Raw genomic sequence first — 19,543 nt, 5'->3', positions numbered from 1 at the left:
CTGGATGAATCATTGCCCAGTGCGGTCCCTTATATCCTAGACTATTCATTGCATGTGTCATATGTGAGACAACTACTCAGTTTACTAAATTTCTTTCTTAATTTAGTTTGTAAACTCAGGCTCTGTTCAGCTTGCTTTTGGAAATAGACTGTTAGTAGTAGTTTCATGTAGATTCTGTAATGATTTTCACAATGTTCTGTTTGTTTTTTTTAATTGACTTGCTATGACTAAATGCTTAGTAACTAACTAGCCCTGGGTTGTTAATCAGCAAGTCAATTGCTAACACAAGCATTTTGTTTTCCTGTCGTTCTCTCTACCAGTGTATTGCTTGCCTTATGTTAACACCGCTTTCTGTTTTTAAATTATTAGTTGCCGTAAACGACATACTGTACAGCTGGAAGTTCTGTTTTATGTGGCTTCTAGAATAGATTTTTATATGACCATCTAAATACTTTTGTAAATAAATCCATTTTACTCTGTAAAATTGCTGAGAGTTATATTAATACATAACTGTAGCAGAGTTAATTAGGTTATACTGCAAACTTGTTTGCCTGTATACTTTTGATTGAGCTTATTTTGAATGGCTCACATTTGTTATGATTTAAACTGTCAACTTAAAGTATGCAATTAGAAAGTTTTTGCTTTTGACCCAGTAGCTTTCATTATGTGAGTTTTGGTAATTATTGCAATCTGCTGAGCTGGGTTTTCAGGCTAAGCAGCTGTGAAGAGTCAAAGGCATTTCATAGTGGTTTGGATAGAAGAGATGAAATAGCAAACTTTGGAACTGTAACCAGTAACATGAATTGAGGTTGCTTTCAGTATTTAAGCTTGTGTAGTGCTCGCTTTTTGTGGGTGTAATTGAAATTATCTTTAACCTATAAGACTATAGTACAAGATATTTAGAATAAAAAATGTATTTCAGTTATTTTTTGAAGTGTGTTAGACAGAAGATCTGCTCCTGTTGCAAAATTGCATAGGTGTTTTCCTTGTTCAAGCACTTCCCACATCATGAATTTACTGTTCTGGCTCATCAGCTCTGCTCTTTAGAGGACAAATTGCTTGTATTTTAAGACTTTTTTTTTTGGGGGGGGGCATTAATGGATATGAACAGTATGCACAGAGTATTCAGTACTTTTATACCTGTGGCATTCAGTATCACTGCAGGGCTGTGGCCACATCTGAAAAATGTGCAAAGAAAATGGAATTGGGGAGGCAGTTGTTTAAATATGGACACACTGAAATCAAACAACAGACATTTGGGAGAATGTTCTCTTTTTGATGAGAATCTTGTATACATTGTCACTGTGTTGCATGGTCTGGTTGACTATATTTTCTTTTGGTATCTGTCCCACCATGCATTAGTTTCCTAAATGCATTGTAATTTGTTAATATCTTCAGAATTATATGTGTATGTCTGTAATGTGTAATTTCTAGCCTTTCTTTTTCCTTTTATTACTCATTTGCAAGTGATTTGTATTTTAGTGTCTTTTAAGAAAATCTCATAAATTGTCTAAGTCCTCAACACATTTCTTCATTTTAGGTTTTATTAGCTTTATAATGAATTTGTTGGGAGTCTATTTTCATTGTGAGACAGTATTGCTTTATTTAGTAGATGTCTATTAGTGTTTGTGCATTGTGCTGTAAAATGTAAAAATAAAATCCAAATAATCATTGTAGAAGTAAAGCAGTATGCACACATTAGTGTTTATGGTAAATGGGGCGAAATAGCCAGGTAATGGGACATTGGAATGGCTACAGGGGGGACTCTGGTGCCATATTTTGGTGGTCTGTTTTCACTTTGCATTTGAAATTTGGTATCCCACAATTCCAATGGAGTGGCTGTGGTTACATAATTATGCATGCTAATTTTATGTTAAACAGCATACAGATTTGTACATATTTTTCATGGGTCTTGTCCAAATTTTTGATGTTTCCAGGTTGAGAGGTATGGGTACAGTCTGTTTCCAGGTTGAGAGGTATGGGTACAGTCCAAAAGAAGCCTGGGTGCAATGCTGGGATAGGTAATTTGAGAGATGCTGAGATTCACTTCCCACTATAAAATATACTGGTTAGGCCATGGCACAGCGTCCCATTCAAGCAGTGATAAAGAAAAATAAAGGAAGCAAAGCTGCTATAAATCATATCAAGTATTACTAAACCAAGAATAATAGGGTGACTAGGGTAACAGAAAAGACTATGTCAGCTTTGTATGTTTACTAGAGAGGAAGAACGAAAAGGGATAAAGAGTAAACACAATCGAATGGTGAAGAATGATATAACAGGGAAAGATCATGTGGTGGCAACTCAAAAAAGGATAATTCAAGAATGAATTAGAGAAGTCTGTGACACAGAGGAAGTTCAGGCTCCAGAACTTACTGCTAGAATGGCTTAAAGATATTTGGGACATCAGAAAGAGGGTGCAGGATGCCAGAGAAGACTGAAAGCAGAACATCTGTTAGCATATTCATATACAGACACATACATACAAATATATATATTACTCATTTTGTTAGCTTAGTAACTAGAATGGTTGATTGATCCTTTCCAAACAACCCATTATGTGCACGCACATGTGCGTCTATATAAACGTGTGTTATGTAGACAAGTGCAATTGGTTAGATTGAAAGTGTGTGGCCTGACATCTGTCTAGTTGTTGCCAGCTTTTGGTTGACTAAATACATGGTCAACAGCTGTTTAAGATCATGCAGTTTTCAAGTTTGGAGAATATTCTCTTTCCCCAATTTAGTGCAATCTCAGATACGAAATTAGCAGTGGGTGTGGGGGGGCACAGGGTGGCTTATCCTTATGCAAAAAACACTTTTTTATTTTAGTTTTTACATTGTTCTGAGGCTGTTATCGGCATGAGTAGTGTTCCATCAACATTCATGTTTTCAACATATTGGGGATGCTGTTTTCCTCGTCAATAAATGTGAATGTCAGCGTAAGACCAAACACTCATATGAGTATGCATTTTACTGCTGTAAAAAAATGCTGATATGAGTGAACATTCTAGCATTCTCCTTAATGGGATTTTAGCTGGCTCCTTTTTCTGCAAGACAACTTATTTGTCCTTATCTCTCTGTTATGCAAACTTGAAGTTGGTATACATAATTACAGTGGGTGTAGCGTGCAGGGGGACTTGCTCCATTGCAAAAAAAAAAATAAATAAATTTTAGCATTGCTTGTTTTCATTCATTTGAGAATAGATCTAAAATTATTACATTTGCTGTTTTAAGGTTTCGATATTTTATGAGGCATTCGTATATGCACTGGCTTGATAAAGTATTGTTGTGTAAAATCTTACCATAAAAGTAGATGTCTTTCTCTTCACTGTTGCAATATTCATAACATGAGGGATCTCCTGCCAAGGGTGGCCTGATATCTGGCTAATATACCAAAGCCTTTAGGCTTGCCTTAAGGTACACCATATGTCACACTTATGCTCCTCGCATAACATAAGGCATAAGGATGATGTCTGGATGTACCATCCTCATAACTGAAAGCCTCAGTAGGAATGCCTGCCCAAGGAAAAGCAAGATGTGACCAGTACATTCAGATGAGAAAAAGGACCAGGGGGAGGAGGGAGGGAGTGAATACTACAACAGTGAACAGAAGGACATCTACCATTATGGTAAGATTTTACACAACTGTACTATGTCCTCCTATTTCACTGTTGCAGTATTCATAACATGAGGAAGAGTGCCAAAGTTCAGGAAGAAACTTGGGAGGAGGAGGAAGGACCAGCAGAGCTCTCTAGGAAGCCATGAATGGTGGCCCTAGCAAAACCAGCACTACCTCTGGAAATTCCATCCAAGTTGTATAAGTATGTACAGAAGTTCAGGTAGCTGCCTCAAGAATAAAGTTAGTATCCAAACCGTTGAAAAAAACACCAGAAGAAGCCACAGCTCTAGTAGAATGAGCCTTTACAGGAGGAGGAAGGCTCTTACCATGAAAAACATAACAAAAAGAAATAGCTTTTGAAATCCAAGAAGAAATAGTCTGCTTGGATACAGCTAATCCCAAACACCTGGGATGAAAGGAAATAAAGAGCTGATCATACTTCCTAATAAATCCAAAACCATGAAAAAACAGCTTAAACAAGCTGTAAGAACTCAAAGAACCACTCGGGACTCCAGCAAAATACTGCAACAGTACGATTTTAATGCTTTGGGTACCTCGGCTACTGCCTTCAAGAAATACTCCACATTGATACAGCAGTCATTTTAAACACCACTAAAGTGATAATTATGTAAAATTAAGCAATTAATCAAACAATTAGACCAAACAAATTAGTGCTCCACCATTCTACACCTTGAATTTATAATCTATAACATTCTTCTTTCATTTTAAACTGTTATGAAAAAGACTGTGATATAAATATAATATAAATCTAATACAAAACAGATATAAGAAAATATGCAACCCATATGAACTATACAAGACCATGCTAAATTTCTAAATTCATACCATAAGGATAAAGTGTGTTATAATTAATAATAAATTTAGATTCTAACTTCAACAACTTCTGCTGGAACTCACTGTTAATATTCCCCACCATGATATTAGGTCTGGCTACTACACTAAAAATAAAACTATCCACCAATCCATCATATATGGAATGGAAATGTTGAGCAACAGGACTATTCATCCTGTTATTTCTCACATGTCCCAAATGTTCTAGAATTCTTAACTTTACTTTACTATGCAAGGTTTGTGATAAGATTAGAAATCTCAATGGATCTTTGATCAATGGGAGAAAATACAAAGCAGTAGATCATTTTAATTGCGACTCTTATGGGGTCATTTATATGTGTGGTTGCCCTTCCCCCAAATGGTATGTGGGACAAACAAAAAGAAAAGTAAAGAATTCTAGAACATTCCAGGGGACCAAAACGATTCTTGAATAAAACCCTTTCATCCTTTTAACAGCTGGAACCTCTTGAAAAGTTCACTGAGTCTAAAGGTCCTAAAACACCTCTGGAAAGAAGCTTAACTGGTCTTGAGGTGACTAAGGAATGCCCATTAAAGGGGGAAGAGATTTCCAAACCATGCAACACCCTTGGCGAATGATGGAAAGAACCCAAGAATTTTGTTTTAAGTTTAACCAAACAGGAAGAGACAGAGAAAGACAAAGAGAAAAAGGAATGTGGCTTGAACAGCCTGGTAGTCAGACAGCAGCTGGTTTATCAGGAAAGGAAGGCTTCTGAGCAGTAGTTGTCTATCTATAGTTAACTGGAGAAGCCCTCCTACCCACCTTTTTTTTTTACCTTTAAGAGGAGGACAAGACTGCTTTCGAACAAAAGCTGGTTTAGTAGGGTAGCTCCTTTGGAACTTTGGCACTGGTGAAACAAAAATATGTTTCAGATCCTGTAACTCTGCCTTTCTCCTGCAGGATGTTGAACAAATCATCATCAGCAGCACCAAACAAACTTGCATCCAGAGGAGCATCCATCAATTTAGCCTTAATATCATCAGGCAGAGGGTGAAGCCGTAGCCAGGAATATCTCCTAAAAGTGGTGAAGTGGTAGCATTGTTGCCTCACAGCAAGAGGTTTTCCGGTTAGCTTCTCAGCTGGAGTGCCTTCTGTGCGGAGTCTGCATGTTCTCCCTGCGTTCATGAGGGTTTCTTCCGGGTGCTCTGGTTTCCTCCCACGTTACAAAGACATGCATCTAGAGTGTTTCTCCCCAGGCCTCTGCTGAAAATTGGCTTTGTTCCAAGTCGGACTTTCCAGGTTAACAAATGTTAAATCAATAAATAAATAAATAAAACAGATCCTGAAGCAGCAGCCCTAGAGGAAGCATCTGCTGCATCATAACTCTACTTAATGGAATGGCGAGCTACCTGAAAAGAAGCCCCTAATAAAGACAAAGCAGAAGTCTTACACTTAGAATCTGGAAAGTCAGAAACAACCTGACAAGCCTGAGAAAGAAGGGCCAAAACACATCTGGTCATACGAGTCTGATAATTAACAACCCGAAAGACTAGGGGTGGCTGATGTATAAACCTTCTTACGCATCCCTTTCATAGTCCTGTAGTCCTCAGAAGGAAGCAGCTTAGCCAAGGGCATTAATTTGGAAGGCTTATTAGATGCACAGAGGCCATCAATTTGCAATCAGGCACTTTATAAAACCAGTATGGTTTCTTAGGAGCCGGGGGCTGCGAAGAAAAAGTAAAAGCATCCAGTAAAGCAACCAAAACAGGAAAACAGCCGAGGGTCTAGGAATCTCAATTTGAAAGAGCTCATAATATCTCCTCTGCACTTCAGACAGCTGGGAACAAACTCATTTAAAGAACTCCATCATCCTAGCAATGGTATCCCCAAAAGAAATCTCCTCAGAAGGAGATTCAGGACTAGTAGACTCCACTTCCTCAGAATAGTACTACAGAGGGGAAGGCATCTGGGTAGAATAGGCCTAAGATTCCTCATCAGAATCCTCCTCTTCTTCAGAGGAATCCTGATCCCTAGATCTCTTGAGAGGGGAAGATGACCAAGGAGGAGCTGGAACAGAGACCCACTAAGGAGGCTTCAAAGCTATAAGGGCATTAAATTAGCTCTTCATAAAATTCTGCCATTCAATTTGAGGGTCCTTGGGAGCAGAAGAAACGTGTTTTGTCTTTTGCTTCTTTTTAAAGAGGATGTACGCCTTATGAAATATAGAAGGTTCCAACGTCAGCCTAAACTCAATAATCATAGTCAGGACTTCTTACCTCACCAGAATCTGAGGAACCCCCCTAGTTCCTTCGGTGATAAATCAGCCATGGTCCCCCTGTATGTCTGAAATGGATGTCTCAAGGCCTCCAAGGACTGTGAGCAGCCGGATCCATGCCAGCCTCCGAAACAGTCATGGCAGAGGAATCCAACACAAAATCCGGGCGAACATCTGGGGCTTTCCTCAGCCTCAAGAGAGACATCTGATGTAAGAGGCACAGCTGGAGAATCCAACTTAACTTTTTTGGCCTTCTTCAAAGACAGCTGTCACTCAGGGCAGGAAGTATCCTCCATAGTGTCTTTCTCTAAAAGTTTGAGATGCTGGTTTTCTAAATAAACAGCGGGGAGGAAAGACAACTGCATAAGGTCCTTAGCACAAAGGACTAACAAATATTTCAGGACCTATGATTGTGAGAAGTCCCTAAACAAAACAAGCACTGCTTGTGATGGTCTTTATGAAGAATCTCTCTCCCACACTGACATTTACTTTTTCTGGATGACATGAAACCCCACAATAAAACATAAGTAAAAGATGAGCAAAAAAACTCAAAAGTGCATTTATCTGAATGGCTAGGTAAACCAGCAACGACTCGAGCAATCAGACCGAAGATAAAAGATGGCGTTTAGATTGGCAGCAAAGAAGATCTGAGGATGGTATGTCTGGACATCACCTTCATGCCCTAAGAAATGCAAGGAGCATACATGTGACGTACAGTGTACCTTAAGGCAACCTGAAGGCTTTGGTATACTGGTCAGACATTGGGTTGCACTTGGCAGTGGATCCCTCATGTTATGAATACTGCAACAATGAAATGGAAGGACAGCTGATTTGATCACAGTCAAAAAATGTATAAATAAATATTGGGAACCAAACCCAAGACTATAAAATGAGGCAGAATAGCAGTCTTTTCTTGGTCTTAGCCTCTTTGTTAACCTGTTACAATATGTCAGTACATAAGACTTGCTATAATCCAGTGCCTTGGGTTAGCTAGGAAGACAGTTCAGCAGCCAACACCAGTAACTGCATAACAGGTGCTAGGCCAGGAGAGTCCTGGATATAAAAACTGTGCCATGATAATCACTTCATTCCAGCTTGTACCTGTAAGATATCTGAATGACAGATATCTTTTGGGTCTTTGTAACTGCTTGCTCCATTATGATACTGGGGATAGGGTGAATATTATCATAAGTAAACAAGCTAGTGGTATTCACTGAAAAGCTGCTGACCTGAGATACAACACCCAGAGCACCTCATAGACCACCTGGAGTTAGATTAGAGTATCTTACTGATGCAGCTCGAGTGGTTGGATGTTCTTATTTACAATATATACAGAACAGGCTTGAAGTAGAGAATCTTCTGGGGTAAGGTCAGTTGGGAACTTAAGTGGGTTTAAAGATAGTTCCAGAAAGCAACATATTTCCCAGTCCATTCCTGAATGAGCATCATCATTCACTTCCTAACTACTATAAGAGAGCTGTCAAAGTATACAATCTCTCTCACTAGATATGTGCTCTTAGGACTGGCAGACAACACCTCTATACTTAATCCTACCTCCCTCAAACCCTGTTAGCTTTTGGGAATCACCCCACAAGTACTGGAATACTACAACAGTGGAGGGTTATAGTACAGCTGTGTAAGAACTTACCATAACGGTAATACTGCTGCACTATTCCAATACTTGTGGGTGACTCGAAAAGTTAACAGGGTTTGAGGGAGTTAGGATTAGGTCCCAAAAGCTAACAAGTTCTGAGGGAGGTAGCATTAGGTATAGAGGTGCTGTCTTACCATCCTAAGAGGACAGATTTACTGAAAGAGATCCTAGATCTGAAAAATGCATCTACTCTGTAATGTTTGATGAAAGTGCGCACACAGGGGTCCAGGTGGTGGCTTCCAGGATGGATCTGGACTCAATGTCTACATACCCACATAAATATCTGAACAGGATATATACGCCAACAAAAAATCGTGATATATTTGTGTATATTTGCAAAAATGGCTACGATGGAAAAATACTACATTATTAGTAAGTTTAATTAATTTTGCTTAACACAAAAGTTTTACAAAACTATGAAAAAACTCAAAAAACATGACAAAATTAAATACTGTATACACAATAATAATGTACTAACAATGATTTCTGGTTTGATACCGCTGTCTCTGACACAGGCAGCCTGTAAATGGTTCATCTCCCAGGTCCCTGCTTGCAAATGTTTCATCTCTCAAGCCTCTGCTTATCACTTATCAAGGTTACCAGAACTTGTCAGAGATTTGGGATGTATGGCTAAGCTTGAAAAGGCCCTTGTGGTCATTAGCCTAGTAAACATGTATGAAACTACTGTAATTAAATACAACTAAAAGCTACCAGAACATGCTACTGTAAAATTCAGAAACTACAGCTGTGTAAAACTTAATGTAACAGTAGATGTTTGAATGATCACTGCTGCAGTAGCCTTAGCTATATGGTTTATTATCCTGCCAAGGACATAACAGATGGCCAACTTCCAAAACTTCAGGGCACCTTCCATGTACCCAAACTGTCAGGCAGCTTGAGCCAAGCTGACTAAAAGACAAGTTTGGGCATGAAGCCCATCACAGTAATGCCCACAACCTGGCATAAAAAAATCAAACAAGGGAGGTGGAGGGAGAAGGGAGCAGGTACTGCAGCATTGATTAAACATCTACTGTTATGGTAGATTCTACCTACACAACTGTACTATGTTACTGCTGCAGTAGCCTTAGCTATATGGGGTAGATGACCTTAGCACAGAAGAGTCTAGCAGCCCCTGGAGAATGGTCCTAGGAAAGCCTGATCTTTATCTAGAGAAGGAATCAAGTTTATAGTGCATTGTAAAAGTATGTAGAGAGAACTAAGTTGCAGTTTTTAGAACACTTCTAGAGTTCAACCCTTTTCAAAAAGTCACAGATGATACCAAGACCCTGGTAGAGTGAGTCTGGACCCTGCCTGGAATAGTTTTGTTATGGTGAGTATAACAAAAGCGAATAGCCTTAGACAACCATTTGGAAATAGTCTGTTTTGACACAAGCTGTCCCTTCTTACCTTCACAAGAATTGAACTATTGAAGTGAAGATCTGAAAGATTTAGTTCTCTCAAGATAACACCAGAGTTGTCTGTGGACATCCAAGGTATGGAGTATCCTTTCTCACTCATTTTTAGGTTCAGAAAAGAAAATGCGGAGATGGATAGTATAGTTTAAAGTAAACACAGATACCACTTTAGGCATAAAAGGATGATTAGTTTTCAAAGAAACCCTGTCCCTACGGAAAATGAGACAGGGATGACTCACCATAAGAGCTTGCAACTCAGATACCCTCCTTGCAGAGGTCAGAGCAATCAGTAAAACTGCTTTTCATGATAAAAACCTCAAGTCAGCCAAATTAGCTTTTTCAAGTGCACCAAGTGTTAACATCTCTAACACAAAATTAAGATCCCAAGGAGTGGCCACTAGTTTTCTTGGATGCTTCTTATGCAAAACCCTCTACATGAGGGTTTTGACATGAGACTGCATTAAAGGAGGAAGATACATAGGCAGACATGCTGAAATGGCTGATATATGAGCACTGATTAAGGAAAAAGAAAGGCCATAGGACAGTAACTCAGTGGACCTCTTGTAGGGCCTTTACAAGCCTAGCCAAGAGTTTATCCCCCCAAAAGAAACCTCAGTCAGCACTTGTCACCCCTGTCAATGAGGGACACAGGTGGAACCCCCTAGGACAAATTTGTGGTTTCCCTTCCACTCATCACGGTTGTATTGAAGAGGGTCAGCAAGGTACTCTGTTTGATGTGTATGGGAAGTCTATTTCAGAGATGGGGCAGCCTCTGGGAGACAAACTTGTCTCTCCAGCAGGTTTTGTTGATGGCGCATATTAGATTCAAGCCAGGTTCAACAGGCAAGATCTGCCCTTCATGAATCTGAGCTGGGTGGTGTCAAGTACTTGGAGATTGCCTATGTCCTTGATTATGTGATACATAATATGCACCATGGCTTTACAGATCAGACTTGTCAAGCTAATGGGGCAATAGTTTCCAGGGTTAGTAGTGGCACCACCTTTGTGCAAGGGGATGACAATGGCAGTTCTCCACTCTGCTAGAATGAAGCCTGTACTCAGGTTGTGGATGAATAAGGTGCTCAATGGCGAAGCCAGTTCTAGCTGGAGATGGTGCAGAATACAGCCTGGGATACTATCAGGTCCCATGGAAGCTGGGTTCTTTGCCCTGAACACTTGCTCTATTCAGATGTGATGTGCAGGACAAGTATCTAGATTTGTACATTCTGGCCTTCTAAATGTCACAGAAGTCAAAACGAGACCAATCGACAGGGATCAGCAAATCTAACCAGCAGCGTGTGCTTTAACAGAAAGAACACGACACAAACCTACAAGACAAAAAAAAGAGGGGAGCAAGACATTTGCAAGCCCATCTGACAATAAGTTAAGAATACCAAAAGATTATCACTGACTGCTTGACCCATGTTGATAGGAGAAAGTACAGAATTGCAAAGTAGAATATGCACACTAAAAAGTCTGCTGACTCAGAGGTCTTCCTTATGGCTTTACAAGAGCCAAGAATAATACCAATTTGTATAAGAATAAAAGGGACACTTATTAAGTGAATGTCTCTTAGGCAGCAATCCTTATTAACAGACACTGGTAAGGCATACTTACAGAAAGAAAATACATAACATCTTAAATTGGCTAAATTACTAGACAATTGCTGGCAGGGGAGATCAATGATATTTCAGTGGTTTTAGAAACCTCAGTGCTAAAAAATGCATTTTAATATTAACAGAATAAACCCATTCTATAGTACACAAAATAAAAGATGAAAACAGTTCTATAAGCCAGAACTATTAAGTATTCCTTGCCATGTTCTCTTGCTCTGAAAATACTTGTGGGTCTTTTAACAGTACTTCTGGATTAAACAAAATAAAGTCACCTGTTGTGAAGATGCTGGTGTTTCCAAGATTTCTGTGAGTGTGTCACCAGGTTGAGTTCTTATCACATCTACTATTAGCTTCTTGGTTCTTTACAGGAAAAAAAAGGAGAGAGACAGCTCTTCATATAGTGTTACAGAGTCACATGAACAACAGTACTTTACAAGTTAAATGTGTGAAGTATGTTCAGGAAGGCAAAAACTAACTTTTCATGACATATAAAATATACTTGCCTCAGTGATTTTCTGACTCATGTTTGATTTGTCAAAACATGAACACTTCTTTCTTCAATAAACCCCTATGAAGATTTTTGTAGAAAACTTTAACATCTTAACTTTATTAATTTTCTAAATGCCAAGTACCTAACTACAGAAGTCAATTATTCAAACATTTTTCAGTTTTACAAAATATGATTTGCTGCAAATAAAATAAAAATGTATTCCAAGATATTACTGTAATTTGTTCCCATTACATTAAAAACATACTATCTAAATATCTGTAAAACATACTAACATTTATCTTGGGAATAACATGAATAATGAAGAAGATAAAAAACAGTGTACTGACATAATGCACTCTATTATGTTCTTCAGCTAATGTGATGACATTTTCATAAACAACTGGAAAAGAAACCATTTCAAAAATGGTGGTCATAGTTACAATTACGAACACGTGCAACTAAAACCAAACTGTCATTTCAACCAGTAGTGCAGTAGTGTGAAAGGGACAACTGTCACAAATGCAAAGTGTTAGGGGGTGTGATCAGCCGTCTATCATCCCAATCTCGCTTTAGTGCAATACATACCAGCATTTAAAAGCTGGTATTGCATTTGCTGTCAAACTCAAATGCTAAAGCAGGTGCCAGTACAAGTAACAGATTTTTTTTTTTTTTTGCTTTTAACTTAAAGAGCTGGGTGGGGTGTATGTGGATTGGGTACTGTTCACAAGGAAACATGTCAGCATCCTGTAAGTTTTTTTTGCTCTAAAAGGGTGGGAAGTTAAGTCTGTAGAACCAGCACAGGGCACTGTTCGAGTCAGCTATGCTTCTGTTTTGAAGAATAAAAATTACATGAATATTTTCAAAACTTTGCAACTACTGTTTAAAAGGTCTTGTACACAAATGCCCTGAAATGATGGAAAGGATTTCAAACCCTTTTTATCTGCCCTTCCCACACCACAGAAATAATGTATACCATGTTGGTGGGTTATGCACAGCAATTATAACAAAAAGAAGAGATGAGCTAGAGAAGCCAGAGCATCTGTCTAATGCCAATCAATAAAAGAGCACTTGTAACTGCATAACACTTATACCCTAAAATGACAGATGATCTGCAAAGAAGCTGTAACGATACTCAAAATTTTAACAATCAGAGATCCGCATGCATAATGTATTGCTATTTAAAAGAAAAAACATATTGTCCGAAAAAGTAATGAAGGTTCTCCTAGATAATACAGCTAAATAATAATAATTTAAGGTATGCTGGAAAGACCAAGCATCTCACAGATCAAATAGGTTCATAGGTAGGTACTAGGCTATTGGCCCTATGGCCTATATAAACCTAGCCAAACGGTACCCTGGCTTTTGCCACCCAAGAAAATTATTTTCCTGTGCCCCTGTCAAGCAGAGCCACAGAAGTGATCCCCAGGGTGAATTTCCTATCTCCCATCCAATCATCAAGATTTTTCTTGAAGAGTGCTAATGAGGAGCTTTGTTTGATATAGATAGGTAGTTTGTTCTAGAGTATGGGAAGTCTGAGACAGGAATCTATCACTCCAGCATGTTCTGTTTATTGTGGTGACAAGGTTTAGGCCCCTAAAGCGTGTAGATCAGAGGGATTGAGATTTCTTTATGTGGAGCATGTCCAACAGCTCTGGGGGTTTGACATAGCTTTGCATGTTTAGCAGCGATCGCCTCCGAGTAGGCAATATGCGACAGAGTAAAGCTGGAGTTTTTTTGAGACGGTCTGCGTAGGGCATCTGTTTGAGGCCGGTAATCCTCTTTGTGAGGTATTTCTGTGGCCTTTCCAGTTGTAGATGTCTTGTGAGGTACATACCAAAAGGGGTGTTGTACTCTATAATGGGTCTAATGAGTGATGAGTAGTGAGGAAAGTACAGTTGTGTACACCTACCATAAATGTAGATGTTCGAGTGTCTTCACTGTTGCAGTCATGACTGTAGGGTTCTCCCCTGCCGGCAGGCAGCCCTCGGTCGGCCAGAATCCCAAAGTCTGGGTCCGACGTCAGCTGTTCAACCATGCTCCCTGATGTCAGAGTGCCAGGAGTACAAAGCTGACAGCCGACGCCATCTTCTCCAGTTTTTCTTGCCCCAGATGTCAGGAGTCCCAAAATGATAAAGGTCCCATATCCTTTGCAAATACACCTCAGAAGAATGGTGAAAAAAAGGAACCATAAAAAAGTAAAAATAAGAGGGGACAGGAGGGAGGGAAACCCAGACTGCAACAGTGAAGACACTCGAACATCTACATTTATGGTAGGTGTACACAACTGTACTATGTTCATCGTGTTTCACTGTTGCAGTCATGACTGTAGGGTAGAATCCCAAAGCTGAAAGAAAGGGAGGTGGTCATAAAGAAGAAGGGGCGGCTAAAAGGCCCTACAAGACTGCAGAGGCAAAGCCTGCCCTAGACTTAAGAGTAGAGAGGTAGATTGTAGTGCTTAGAAAAAGTATGCACTGAACTCCAAGTTGCAGCTTCCAAAATGTCTTTGGTAGGAACTCCCCTGAGGAAGGCCGCAGAAGTGGCAGCAGCTCTGGTGGAATGAGTCCGTATACTCCCTGGGATTTGCTTTCCATGGTGTGAATAACAAAATCTGATTCCATGAGCAATCCATTTAGAAATGGTCTGTTTTGAAATGGCTTTACCTTGGGAACTTGAAGCATAAGAAACAAACAATTGTTCTGATTTTCTGATGTCCTTAGTTCTGTCCAGGTAAAAACGTAATTGTCTGTGTACATCCAAGGAATGTAAGATCCTTTCCCCTTTATTTTGAGGGGTGGGGAAAAAAGTTGGCAAGTGGATAGTTTGATTTAAAGCCACTTTGGAAACCACCTTAGGCATGAAGGTAGGATTAGTCCTCAAAGACACCCTGTCTTGATGAAAAATAATATATGGTTCCACAGCCATAAGGGCTTGTAACTCTGAAACTCTCCTGGCAGAGGTTAGGGCTAACAGGATAGCTGTCTTCCAAGATAAAAACTTGATGTCAGAAGAGGCAGCAGGCTCAAAAGGAGGCAAGGTTAGTTTTTCCAAAACATAGCTGAGATCCCAAGCAGGAAAGGGAGGAGATCTAGGAGGTCTTAAATTCTTAGCTCCTCTGAGAAACTGTCTCATGAGCTGGTGGGAAAAGATTGGAGGGTCTGTATTATAATGAGCAGAAATAGCAGAGGCATGTATCTTAATAGAAGAGAAAGAGAGACCCTTATGTAAGAGATCTGTCAAGTAAAGTAAAATTGAAGAAATGCTCGGAAGAAGAGGATCAGAATCCTGAGCTTGCATCCAGGAACAAAATCTTTTCCATTTTCCTGCATAAGATTTTCTAGTGCTAGGACGTCTGGCTTCTAAAATGACATCCATAACCTGCTTGGGTAGGAAAGAAGAAATCAAAGGCCCTGGATTAACAGGCCCTGGATTAACCAGGCCACCAGGCTGAGAGTTCTGACACGACAGTGCAGAACCTGACCCTGATGTTGGGACAGAAGGTTCGGAGACTGAGGTAAAATCCAAGGGGGCTCCAAACATAGGTTTTTTAGAGTTGGGTACCAAAACTGTCAAGGCCAATTTGGGGCCAGCAAGATTATCATCTTGGGCTTGTCCTGTTTTATCTTTAATAATACCCGTGGAAGAAGAGGAAGAGGCGGAAAGGCATATCCCAAGAGGTTCCTCCAACTGAATAATAGGGCATCCACTTCCAAGCTTCTTTGTGGAAAGTCCTGGTGCAAAAATTCTGTAGTTGATGATTGAGATGGGATGCAAAGAGGTCTATATGAGGACATCCCTAGACTGCTGTTATCATTCTGAATATTTTGGTGTCTAGCATCCACTCGTGTGGATCCGAAAGGTTTCTGCTCAGACTGTCTGCCAGGATGTTTTGCTTCCCTGGTAGAAACTGAGCTTGAGGGTCCAGATTGCAAGCTAGAGCTGTGTTCCATAGATCCATGGCTAGTCTGCAAAGGGGGTAGGAATGAGATCCCCCTGCTTGTTTATGTACCACATAACTGTGGTGTTGTCTGTTCGTATTAGTAGTTGTCCTGGCTGTACAAGATTCCTGAAAGCCATTAGGGCTTTCTGAACGGCTAACATTTCCTTTAAATTGATATGCAGGTGCTTCTGATCCTTTGTCCAAAGGCCCTGCAGACAGTTGCCCCGAAAATGGGCTCCCCAAGCATAATCCGACGCGTCCGTGGTTAGAGTCTGAGTGGCAGGAGGCAGACAGAAGGGTTTCCCTTTGTTTAGAGTACACGCCCTGGACCACCAAAGAAATTCCTTTTGAAGGCAAGGCAGGACGGAGATCAGTATGTCTAAACTGTGGCAATGCTGAGACCATACACTTTTTAGGTACCACTGTATTTTCCTCACGTGTAGTCTTGCATATGGTACGAGAAGGATGCAGGAAGCCATGTAACCCAGAGCCTGCAGGAATTTTCTTGCAGATAGTTGAGTTAAAGTTGCCAAGGTTTTGAAAGTTGAAGCCAGCTGTAATTGTTTTTCGGATGTCAGAAATGCCATCTGGGTTGTGGTGTTTAGAAGAGCACCCAGAAAAGTTATCTGCTGTGAGGGTGTCAAATTTGACTTTTTTATGTTTACAGAAAATCCCAGGAACTTGAGGAGGTTTTGTACAAACGCTAGATGCTGGAGTAAGACATCCTTGCTGTCTGCCTGAATTAGACAGTCGTCCAGATAAGGGTAAATTTGAATCCCCTTGAGTCTGCAGTAAGCTACTACTGGAGCCAGACATTTGGTGAAGACCCTGGGTGCAGTAGACAATCCAAAGGGCAGCGCAGAGAATTGAAAGTGCCTCGATCCGGCCTTGAACCGGAGGTATTTTCATGCTCCTGCCTGATGGGAATGTGTAAATATGCCTCCTTTAAATCCAAAGTTACCATCCACGCATCTTTGGATAGCATTGGAAGTAGCTGCTGTAGAGTAAGCATCATGAATTTTGGAATTTCTAGAAAGGTGTTCAAGATTGACAGATCCAGAATGGGTCTCCATGAGTTTTGCTTCCTGGGAACTAGAAAGAGCCTTGAGTAAAAACCTTGTCCCATCTCTGAAAGTGGAACCAGTTCTATGGCTTTCATAGCCAAAAGTGCTTCCACCTGGTTTAAGGCCTCTGTCCATTGATGTTTTGGAAGGTCTGGCCATCCGCTTGGTCTTGGCAGGGTATGAAAATGGAATTTGTAATCTCTTAAAACCACATCCAGAACCCACTTGTCTTGGGTTATACGAGTCCAATTTTGATAAAAAAGAGAGAGTTTTCCTCCGAGGGGGGCTTTCAGGCAAGAAGTTCCTGCAGCCCAACAGAGGGAGTCATTGAGTTTGTTTCCTATGAGTTTGAGACCTATCCTCTCCTCCCCTAGGGGTGGCAGCAGTCCACTGTCTTGGTCTATAAGAGGCTTGTGCTTGAGGCCTTCCTCTGGAGCGTCTATATCTACCCCTCTGAGGCCTGTCTGAAGTGGGAAAGGACCAATTTTTAGAAGGCCAATTCCTGCTAAATCTTGGTGGCTGTACTTGTAAGAAATCTTTAACTGTTTGCATGGATTTCACCTTATCTTCCATCTTTTTAATCACCTCTTCAGCTTTTGATCCAAACAAAACATTATGCTAACAGGAGCATCCAATAATTTAGCTTTTACTTGTTCTGGCAAATTTTGTTCCTTTAGCCATGCATGCCTTCTAATGATTGTGCCGGAGGCAGCAGCCCTACAAGAAGCCTCCAAGGCATCAAATCCACAGTATAAACCATGCTTTCCAACTTGTTCAGTGGCATGCAATAAGTCATGTAATTCCTTATCATCTGCACAGGCAGAAATGGAAGTAAGCTTTTGTTTTAAAACACTCAAGAGAAATTGCTGGTATTTCAGCATATGAAACTGACAGTTTAAAGCCCTAATGGACAAAGTAGCAGAAGTGTACACTTTTCTTGCCCCATCTTTCTAAAGATCTAGAATCCTGGGGTTTTTGGCAGAAGCGGCCTTAACTCCCTTAGGACCCTGAGAAATGGTTTCAGGGTCAGCAGAAGGGTTCTTGTATAAAAACTGGTGGGAATCAGGAACCCTGTAATATCTATCAGGCTTAACAGGAGCAGGAGGAAAAGAGTCAGGGGTTAAGTTAGCCTCCGAAAAGGCATCTTCCACAATATCCAAAACAGGAGGAATAGCCAGGGGTCTATGTTGGGGAAGAAGAAAATCCCTTAGTCTTTTCTTAGATTCCGAATACTCTTGTCCTTCCCAGTGGAAATGTTCCCTCATTTCATGCAAAGTTTCCCCAAAAGAGAAATCCTCAGGGGGAGAAGCTGAAGGAATGGATTCCTCAGCATCAGAATCCTCATAAGGAGGGAAAGAATATTCCTGGTCAGAAGAAGAAACTGAAGAAACAGAAGCCTGATCAGAGGAATCATAATAAACATCCTGCCTTGGCCTTTTATCTGGAGGGGGCTGTGAACCCCTAATCATAGTAAGTAAATCCTCCGCTATCTTGAGTAACTGTTTCTGTGACTTGAGAGCCAGTTCAGAAGAGGCCTGTGTTGCAGGTCTTTGGTTTTGAAGGAGTCTCTGCCTTTGTCTTTGGCTTTGCCTTTATAAGAAGCTGAGTAGGCCTGAAAACCCCTTCGGAAGCTGGTACCTGCACAGCGGCTCCGGACCCATCCGAAGGAGCATTGTCCGAAGGTCCTGCAATTGAAATATTTAAAGGCCTGGTTGGCTCCTCATGAGAGTCCGTTTCGGCTATCGGTTCTGAAATGGCAGACGACAGGGGCTGCAAAAGCGCCTCACTGACCACGGCCGAACCTGAAGCTGGCTCCGCTTGTGCGCTATCATCAGATTTGGACCTCGGAGGCCTGTCTTTATCCTTGCGACGTTTGTGAACTCCGGTAGTGGGAACCGTAGCAGACGACATTTTGTAGTTAAAGCGCGTACCGAAGTAATGAAAAGCAAAATCATACCTGCGTTTAATTGTACGATGATTGAATCTAGCACAAAACCGACAACTAGCTACGTCGTGGTCAGGGCCTAAGCAAGGAATACAGTAAGAATGAAAATCCTTATGAGGTATTTGCTTCCCACATGAAATACAATTATTAACTTTTTCTGACATTGGAGTGGAGCAAGAAAAAAGTTTCCCCAACGGGGTACTTAGCTTTGAGTGGAGAAGAAAGTCTTCGGACTGAAGTTTATCGGAAAAATTTGTCAGGAGTCAGCCGACCGGCACTTGCAAACTGCTATAACTGCACGGCAAGAAAGACTGGAGAAGATGGCGTCGGCTGTCAGCTTTGCACTCCTGGCGCTCTGACGTCAGGGAGCATGGTTGAACAGCCGACGCCGGACCCAGACTTTGGGATTCTGGCCGACCGAGGGCTGCCTGCCGGCAGGGGAGAACCCTACAGTCATGACTGCAACAGTGAAACACGATGAACATCAATGACCTCTTTTTTCCTGGATGAGAAACCTTTTGTGATAGGAAATCCTTCTACGTGGCACACCTTGACTACTAAATGTCTAATACTTACAATTTATAAGAACAGCAGCTTAATGCATCACAAAACACCCCCTAACACTACTCCAGTGATATGGCTCTTTTACTGCATTACCATAAGTCCTATGTCTTCCAGTAACAAACTAGAAACTGGGTCTTGCAATATGGTTCAC

General features: G+C 40.7%; 1 protein-coding gene across 1 annotated transcript in view; it reads right to left on the bottom strand.

Moving 5' to 3' along the window:
• Nucleotides 1–19,543, bottom strand: part of IQGAP2 (IQ motif containing GTPase activating protein 2) — a gene marked incomplete in the record, with an annotated part of 4,327,392 nt that overhangs the window by 257,915 nt on the left and 4,049,934 nt on the right. The window contains 1 exon segment of the mRNA XM_044063965.1: nucleotides 11,665–11,752. Within this exon segment, the coding sequence (XP_043919900.1) occupies nucleotides 11,665–11,752 (88 nt within the window).

The sequence above is a fragment of the Protopterus annectens genome, chromosome 2.part2 (genome assembly GCF_019279795.1).
Source record: "Protopterus annectens isolate FY-2018-M chromosome 2.part2, PAN1.0, whole genome shotgun sequence".
Lineage (NCBI taxonomy): Eukaryota > Metazoa > Chordata > Ceratodontiformes > Protopteridae > Protopterus > Protopterus annectens.
This window is presented reverse-complemented; position numbering and strand designations above follow the sequence as displayed.